Consider the following 8,677-nt stretch of genomic DNA (forward strand, 5'->3'; position numbering starts at 1 on the left):
AGTGCCTGGCACCCAGGAGATGCTCAATAAATGGCTGCTACCTTAATACACAAGCAGTTTCGGGGATGGCGGGTGAAGACGTCTTGGTGACCCCTCTGTCATACTCATCCCAGATCACCATGTACCCAAATGTCTTCACGCGTGGCGTGCAGCTTCCCGGGCGATTGCTCACTTCTCCTGGCCTCACTAGACAATGATTGTCTTGTTTCCTCGAGATCTGTGTGTGGCACGGCCCGTCCCACAAGGATGTGGCCATATGAGTTGAATCTCGGGGTGGAGGGGGGAGTTGTGGGTACCAGGAAGATGCCTCAGGAATCAGTCCAGCACATCTCCCCCTATCTTCAGGGGGCTTCGCGACCAGGATGTGACACTGTGTTCCCTTAAGCGATTGTGTCCATTTCCTCGTCTCCCTGTTAAAAGGTGGCTAGGGAACTTTGAATTCTCAAAGTTATGAGCCTTAGCATGGTACATGATGGTTTTTAAGAAGCACGTGAAGATCTCCATTCTGTCGTATTCGGGTTGGTTGGCGTGAATGAGAGTATGTTGTGTGTGACAAGTATAGCCCAGTGTTCTTTTCTATATGACTGTGAATGTCCTTAGCAAATGTGATACAGAGAGTGTTGTGAGACCGGGTGTGTTTCCCTATGTGTATGCGTAGGGCTGTAACTGTCATGGTGTCACAGTGAGTTTATGTGCTGGCACCTGTTTGTGTCAAGATACGTGTGAGCCTGTGAGTCGTGTGTGCATATGTCTCCATCATTTCCCGGCGTGAATGTGTGTGTGTGCACGCACCACCGCAACGTGTGCATCTCTGTGATGCGGGGTGTGGGTGTGGCATGAAGGGGAGGATGTGTGTCACTGTCTGCAGGGGTCCTGCGTCTGAGCCACCCCCAGCCCGCCCTCCTCCTCCTCCGGCTCTGTGGCTCCTCCTAGGCAGTGGCCCTGCCCCTCCCCTCTTCTCCCTCCCAACCGGTCTGTGCAGGGGGAGCTGGTGCTGCGGCCCCCCCCCACCCCTCCCCATCCAGGCCCCATAAATAGCTGCAGAGCCGGAGCCGGAGCCTGCGCCAGCGGCTGGAACACCAAAGGAGTCAGGGCCAGGGCCAGAGAGCTGGAGAGAGGAGCCCCCGCCTAGAGCCCAGGTGAGCCCACCCTTCCTCCCTAGCCCAGCCCCAGCCCGGTCCAGCCTGGCCCAGTCTCCATAACAACATCGCCCCCAGCCTCCAGAGAGGTCTCTAGTCCTGCCCAATACCCTCACCATCACATGCCCCTGCCCAACTCAGGGGACCTGTGAGAGCTGGGAGACTTGTGGCTGGAATGCAGAGGACCCCTTCAACTCAGACCCTCCCTCACGTATCCAGAAAGGCACACGCTGTGGGGAGGGGGGGACCCAGCCAGGGAAGGGTCCCAGTTCTGAGGGAGGTAGGGGAACTGTCACACCCTCCTGAAGACCGACACCCGACTAGGGGACAGACACGGGGTGGGGGCATTCAGACACACCAACGGACACTCGCTGGGGAAGCACGACATGGGATCAGACAGCCTCACCCTGAGATGTGGACAGACAAAGATAGATGGATGGCCCCGCCATGAACTCAGGCCAGCGGACCCCTGCCTGCTGCTGCCCGAAGCTTGGTGCCTCTGCTGGGGGAGGGTGGCGTGCGTGCATCCCACGGGCAGCATGGAGGGGGCCGAGGCTCCCCAAAAATCCTGTCGCTAAGAGACAGTGCCAGTGCTGCCAAGAAGTGTGAGAACAGGGGAGGTGGGGAGGAAAGCCAGCGTTGTCATAGTGGGAGCCACTGCCAGGAACCTGGAGGAGATTTCAGCAGGGACTGGGCTCTGCTTCTCACTCTGCAAGCCCACCATCCCTCCCTTTCCGTCAGCCAACCAGAAGGTGAGTCGGGGGAGGTGGATGGGGACAGCCCCGGAGGGTACCTTCCAATCTGCCTCCTCCTGCCCATTGCAGCCTCCATTCCTGACCATCCTCTTCAGACTGGCAGGGACCCCTTGCCCCAGTTTAGCTCCTTTGAGCCAAGACTGAGTGCAGCGCTGACTCAGACATCAGTCAGGAAATAGCAGAAGGTGCTGAGGTAGCAGAAAGTGTAGATCAATTGATGGCCTCGGAGCAAGGCTGCCAGGAACCCCCCCCAGCCCTCTAGCCCTCTCCAGCCCCATCCACGCATATGAGGCCAGCAGGGGTGACAGGAGCACTGGACTGTGCAGGAGTGGGGGGCTCGGGTCCTCCACCCTCGCCAGCTCAGTGCTCAGGGGAAGCTGAGCGAGGTCACTGGGAAGCAGGTCCATGAGATGCCAGGGCCTCAGGGAGAAGGGCAAAGGGGTGGGGCCGTGGCTCCCAGAGACAGACCCCACCCCTGGCAGGGGTTCCCCTTCCAGTGTCCAGGCCATCTGCTCTGTCCCCACAGTGACATGTCCGACCCGGAGATGGCATGGGTCCCTGAGCCCCCAGCCATGACGCTGGGGGCCTCGAGAGTGGAGCTGCGGGTGTCCTGCCACGGCCTCCTAGACCGAGACACGCTCACCAAGCCCCACCCCTGCGTGCTGCTCAAGCTCCACTCCGATGAGCAGTGGGTGGAGGTGAGAGCGGCTGGGATCTCCTTCACTCACCTCCGGGACTGAGAGGGAGGAGGCTGGTGGGGGCAGTGAAAGCCTCGTGGGGGACTGTCAGGACTCCCAGGGCCCTCTTCCAGGCTGTGTGGGTAACCCCGCGGATGGGGATGCCATCATTACGCACACAGACCGTTTTACAGATTCCAAAGCCCACAGAGTCCCACTGGGTCCTGAGATCGCCCCCGAAGTCAGTGGCACCGCTCCCAAATATGACAGCCCCAGCGGGCTGATGGTCCTGGGGGCTGGCAACGCCCTGAGCTTGGGGTTCAGCCCAGGGAGAGAAGAGCTAGTCGCTGGGGTGCGGAAGCCTGAGGAAGGCAGGCAAGCCCGGGGCGGTCCAGGGCAAGGCAAAGCAGCCCAGGTTCCCAGAGGACACGCTCCCCTCTGCCGCAGGTGGAGCGCACAGAGGTGCTGCGCTCCTGCTCCAGCCCTGTCTTCTCCCGGGTGCTGGCCCTCGAGTACTTCTTTGAGGAGAAGCAGCCCCTGCAGTTCCACGTGTTTGACGCCGAGGACGGAGCCACCAGCCCCCGCAATGACACCTTCCTCGGCTCTACCGAGTGCACCTTGGGCCAGGTCTGCATTCCCACCCCACCCCCACCCCCACCCCCATCGCTCTGCCTCTGGAAGCCAAAAGACAGAGGATAAGCTCTGGAGCTAGTTCATTCGGGGCTTGGACCCCGTCTCCACCATTCACCAGCTGTGCAGCCTTGGGCTAGATATTTAACCTCTCTGAGTCTTAGTTTCCACATCTACACAATGCGGGTCACAGTGCCTACCCGTTAAGGTTGCTGCGGAAATTAAGTCCAATCCTAGCCCAAGCGCAGCCCCTGTGAGAGCTCAAAGGGCCCTTATTACCCTGTCCCTTGTACCCTGGCCAAAGCAGGTGGGGGTGTCACAGCTGGGCCCCCCTCCACCTCCATCCCCAGGTTGTGTCACAGACCAAGGTCACTAAGCCGCTGCTACTGAAGAATGGGAAGAACGCGGGCAAGTCCACCATCACGGTAGGCAAAGTCACCTGTACTCACCCTCGGGCAGGGCATTCAATGCCCCTGCATGGACATCCATGGTGACATCATGGCTAGCTCCCACCTAAGGGAAAGGGCCTTGTGGGAGTGGGTTGGGGGAATCCCGTCATTTGTGTCCACCTTGCAGATCGTGGCCGAAGAGGTATCTGGCACCAATGACTATGTGCAGCTCACCTTCAGAGCCCACAAGCTGGACAACAAGGTTGGAAACCCAGAGTCCAGGTCCCCATCTCTACTGTTAGGGAGCCTAGCCCCCCTACTCAGGACAAATCCCAGGTCCCAGCTCTGCTCCCTTCTTGGTGTTAGCCAGCTCCCCCTCAGACCTCACCAGGCTCATGGACGCTTTCCCCCGTGTCCCCAGGATCTGTTCAGCAAGTCTGACCCTTTCATGGAGATCTATAAGACCAATGGGGACCAGAGCGACCAGCTGGTCTGGAGGACAGAGGTTGGTGCCTGGGGCTGGGGGGAAGGAGGGAGGAAGGGCAGAGCAGGGGAAACTAGATCAGGGGTGACCAGCTCTCTGTGCCTCTTCAAGGTGGTGAAGAACAATCTGAACCCCAGCTGGGAGCCATTCCGTCTGTCCCTGCACTCGCTGTGCAGCTGCGATGTCCACCGGCCTCTCAAGGTGAGGCCCCTGCAAACAAGGGTGGCCCGTTGGAGCATCCGGCCTCTGCCGGAGACCGTTCCCCCACCCCCCCTCCCTCTCCCCCATGTGATACCCCTTCCCGCTGCGGGTAAAGAACCAGTCACAGCTCAATGTTCCTATATGTGTGCCTTCTAGCAGAGGCCAAAGTCCCTGCCGGACTGAGACAAAGGATGAAGTTCAGCAAGTGGCTTCTCTAGGCAGGTTGAGGACATCTGTTTGGACCTAGTGACTGTTGGGCCCCTACCACCCTGAGTCCCTCCTCCTGCCCCCAGGAACCTCTGCAAAGCCTCCCCGACCCTGACCACCCCACCCCCCTTGCCTTCTCAGTTCCTGGTGTATGACTATGACTCCAGTGGGAAGCATGACTTCATCGGCGAGTTCACCAGCACCTTCCAGGAGATGCAGGAAGGAACAGCAAACCCTGGGCAGGAGGTGCCACAAAGACCCTCAGCCAGAACCCCACCAAGATCCCTGGGAGAATCCCGAGGGTGATGCTGAAGAGCCCCCCCACACGTGATAGGAGGTGGAGAGGGTGGAAAGCCCTGGGCTCAGCCTGAGGACTGAGCCATGGCGGTCTCACTCTGGGAGGCTCCGCTGGAAGGGGGAGGAAGGGTCACGTGATGTGACCCTGGGCTTGTGGGGTATGTGGGGTCTAGATGCAGTGGGACTGTATCAACCCCAAGTACCGGGACAAGAAGAAGAATTACAAGAGCTCAGGGACCGTAGTGCTGGCCCAATGCACGGTAAATTCCAGTGCCCGCCTCAAGCCCTGCCCCACCCCGACCCCCGAGGCAACCTCAGATTCAACCCTGCCCTCATTTCAAAGATCATTTCTCTGCTCCTGGGAACTGAGAACCCTTGCCCTATCTACCACCAACTTCAACCTCAAAAACTCTGGCCCCACCCTTTCTGCTGCAGAAGCCCCACCCAGCTTCCTCCTCAAGGGACCATCCCTCCACCTTACTCCCCCCTTCCCACCAGGTGGAGAAGGTGCACACCTTCCTGGATTACATCATGGGCGGCTGCCAGATCAACTTCACGGTAAAGGCCCAGGGGACGGGGACGTGGCCAAGGGGGAGGGGCTCGGCCCACAGTGAACAGAAAGAGCTCAGAATCCCCACTGCCCCTCCTTGGACCTCTCATGAGCCTTAGCGTGGCCAGCTTGTTCCCCTCACCCGACTCTATGATGAGACCACCGGTGGGCTTGTTTAGATTCACCTTAGGCCTCCCTACAGGCCCTAGCTCTGGCCCAGCCTCTCTGTTGGCGCTCACGGATGCACCATAACACTTTCCCCATCTCCACCAGGTGGCCATTGACTTCACCGCCTCCAACGGGGACCCGAGGAGCAGCCAGTCCCTGCACTGCCTGAGCCCCCGCCAGCCCAACCACTACCTGCAGGCCCTGCGTGCAGTGGGAGGCATCTGCCAGGACTACGACAGGTAGCAGGAGGTCGGGGTGTTGGACAGGCAGGGACGCCTTGCCCAATGGGCCCCCACAGACTTTTCTTCTCCCCAGTGACAAACGGTTCCCAGCGTTTGGCTTTGGGGCTCGAATCCCCCCCAACTTTGAGGTAGGCTGGGTGCGAGGGGAAGGGAGCAGATGTTGGGAGGGTCAGACGAGAAGGAAAAACATGCCCTGGCTGGCCTCACCCTACCCTCACAGGTGTCCCACGACTTTGCTATCAACTTTGACCCGGAAAATCCTGAGTGTGAAGGTAAGAGAGGAGATTCCCACCAGCCCCGCCTCCCTGCATGCAGCTTGCCTACTCCTGTACACCCCATGCAGGAGCACAGACTCCATTCCCCTGGGCCCTGCTCCCTGCCCCTTCACCCATCCAACACCCGCCTTCATTTGGTAAGACTTCCAGCCCCTGGCCCAGTATCTGCCCACCCAACTCTGCCAGCACCTGGACCGTCCAACTCTCCTGCTTAGTGAAGAACTTGGTGGCAGGGCAGTCCTCAGACAGAGAAGCACCTCCTTGCTTTAAGCGGGTTCAGGAAGGGCTCCCGCTAATCTCTGCCCTCCTCACCTCTTTGCCCACAGAGATCTCGGGGGTCATCACCTCCTATCGCCGTTGCCTGCCCCAGATCCAGCTCTATGGCCCCACCAACGTGGCCCCCATCATTAACCGCGTGGCGGCGCCAGCCCAGCGGGAGCAGAGCACTGGCCAAGCCACGGTGAGGAGCCCCAGCTGAAGCGGGCAACCTGGTGTCCTCGGGTGAGGCCCGGGCTTGGGGCCGGTGCCAAGGCCGCAGAGCTGACCCTTCCTCCCCCTCTGCCTGCCCTCAGAAGTACTCGGTGCTGCTCGTGCTCACGGACGGTGTGGTGAGCGACATGGCTGAGACCCGCGCCGCCATCGTGCGCGCCTCCCGCCTGCCCATGTCCATCATCATCGTGGGCGTGGGCAACGCCGATTTCTCCGACATGCGGCTGCTGGACGGCGATGACGGTCCCTTGCGCTGCCCCCGAGGGGTGCCCGCAGCTCGCGACATCGTCCAGTTCGTGCCCTTCCGGGACTTCAAGGACGTGAGTGCCCGGAGGCCCCTCCCTGCTGAAGGACTCCTCAGCTCCTCCTGCCGCCCAAATCTGACCAGTCTCTCTCACTTGATTGATGTCCTGCGAAGGACGCTGGAGCTCAGCCGGCCACCCGAAGCCCCGCCTCTTACCTGAGCCCCTCCTTCCCCCACTCTCCCGCCCCTAACCACACCCCCGTCCCCATCCCAGGCCGCACCCTCTGCGCTAGCTAAGTGCGTCCTGGCCGAGGTGCCCCGGCAGGTGGTGGAGTACTACGCCAGCCAGGGCATCAGCCCCGGGCCTCCCAGGTCCTGCACGCCAGCCACGACGCCCAGCCCTAGCCTGTGACAGCCGACAACCGGACCGACACTCCCTCAGTCTCTCAGTGAGTCCTGGGACGCTAGCGGGGTGGATCTTGGTGGAGTCCATCTCGGCTGGGTGTGGTGTAGACGAGGGTGCTTATGACTATCCCATTCTCCCCCAGGTGCCTGTCCTGACCCTTGTGACTCAAGTGACCGGTGCCTCTCCCTCTTGGACCAGCTGTGTCCCCTGGGTCCTGGAAGTGAGTGGTGAGCCCTGCGCCATCTCTCCAGGCCCCATACCCCTCAGCCTTGTGGCCCCTCAGTGACTTCCTTCAGTGATCCTGACTTTCTGGCCGTTAATAAAGGGAACCACTCCTAGCACCTCAGCCTCTACCCATCATGCCTCAGATGCCCATTGGGCAGTCCATAGCACCCCACACACACCATTAAGAAATGAGGACCAGCACGTTTTGAATTCTGAGCCAGAGCTCCCCAGACAGCCTGGTGGCTCAGCAGTTTCACCCCAACTATGTGCCAGTGAGATCTGAGGAGTCCCTACCGTCACCTCCCAACCCCAGGGGGGCCCAGGCCCCCTGGGGGTTAATTACCAGAGATAGAGGGGTAATAAGGGGCTGTCAAGGGGGCAAGTTGATGCCCTCTTAAGCTGTCTTCAGAGAAGCCCAGCTGATCCCCCCAGGGGCTGAACTCCAGCCCTCACACAGCTGTGAGGCAGCCTGAGAAGGGGCGGGAGGGATGGGGTGCAGGACTGAAGGAGGGCAGCAGGTCTGCTAGCGAATTATGAATACAGAGGGGGTACCTAAGGTCTTTGCAGCCTGGTTTTCCTGGTGTGTGAATGTGTGTGTGTACGTGTGTGTGTGTGTGTGTGTGTGTGTGTGTGTGTGTGTTCATGCTTTGCATATCCCTGACTCTCCAGAGTGTGGCCTTTAGTGGTTCAGAAGTCCAGCTGTGTACAGTTGTTGTTTTTTTTTTTTTGGCCGCACCTTACGCTTGTGGGATCTTAGTTCCCTGACCAGGGGCTGAACCCGGGCCCCCGCAGTGAAAGCTCTGAGTCCTAACCACTGGACCGCCAGGGAACTCCCTGTGTACTCTTAATAACATTGCCAACAATAGCAAACATTGCCATTTAGCATGTGTGAAGCTTTGTACTTAGTGTGTTTTAAATGCGTTCACTCTCACTAGGTAGTTACCATTATTTTCCCCATTTTCCTGACAAAGCAAATGAAGCTTGATTGAAGCTCACCCATATGGTCAAAGAAGAACTGGTAAGCCTGGAACCTGAGTCCAGGCCCATCTGACGAAAGGACCCACATTTAATCATGAGTGTGCAACTTCTGTTTGAGGTGAATCCGTGTGACCCTCAGCTTGTGACCCAAGTGTGTGTAAACATGGCCCGGTTGTGTGTAGGGTGGAGGTGCGTATGGATGGGCGTCTCTGCCCATACGTGTGCCGTGCAGAGCCTCAGCCAGTTAAGGAAGGCAGGCAAGAGCAGTAGTGGGTCTGGATCACAGCTGTAGAGAGCAGGTGAGGATCTGAGGGATATCCA

The 8,677-nt window shown here is 59.5% G+C and overlaps 1 protein-coding gene across 3 annotated transcripts; it reads left to right on the top strand.

The window, feature by feature from the left end:
* Positions 1-982: 982 nt before the first annotated feature.
* Positions 983-7,494, top strand: CPNE6 (copine 6). 3 transcript variants are annotated; one of them, XM_030854607.2, is made up of 17 exons: positions 983-1,139; positions 2,421-2,592; positions 3,019-3,198; positions 3,552-3,626; positions 3,778-3,852; positions 4,012-4,095; positions 4,186-4,275; positions 4,624-4,728; positions 4,953-5,039; positions 5,278-5,337; positions 5,603-5,736; positions 5,813-5,867; positions 5,960-6,011; positions 6,341-6,474; positions 6,587-6,823; positions 7,022-7,196; positions 7,296-7,494. In XM_030854607.2, exons 2-16 carry the CDS (start codon positions 2,425-2,427, stop codon positions 7,157-7,159), a joined length of 1,674 nt encoding a protein of 557 aa, XP_030710467.1. In that variant the 5' UTR covers positions 983-1,139; positions 2,421-2,424; the 3' UTR covers positions 7,160-7,196; positions 7,296-7,494. The 3 variants fall into 3 exon arrangements, with proteins under 3 accessions (XP_030710467.1, XP_060150628.1, XP_060150627.1); XM_060294644.1 differs by lacking the exon at positions 983-1,139 and adding an exon at positions 1,163-1,891; XM_060294645.1 differs by lacking the exon at positions 4,953-5,039.
* The last annotated feature ends 1,183 nt before the right edge of the window (positions 7,495-8,677 follow it).

Source organism: Globicephala melas, chromosome 2 (assembly GCF_963455315.2).
Source record: "Globicephala melas chromosome 2, mGloMel1.2, whole genome shotgun sequence".
NCBI classification, from domain to species: Eukaryota; Metazoa; Chordata; class Mammalia; order Artiodactyla; family Delphinidae; genus Globicephala; species Globicephala melas.

Coding starts and splice junctions, on each gene's coding strand:
- CPNE6 (XM_030854607.2), top strand. CDS start 2,425: ATGTCCGACCCGGAGATGGCATGGGTCCCTGAGCCCCCAGCCATGACG. Junction 4,276..4,623: donor ATGTCCACCGGCCTCTCAAG/GTGAGGCCCCTG, acceptor TTGCCTTCTCAG/TTCCTGGTGTATGACTATGA. Junction 5,737..5,812: donor ATCTGCCAGGACTACGACAG/GTAGCAGGAGGT, acceptor TCTTCTCCCCAG/TGACAAACGGTTCCCAGCGT.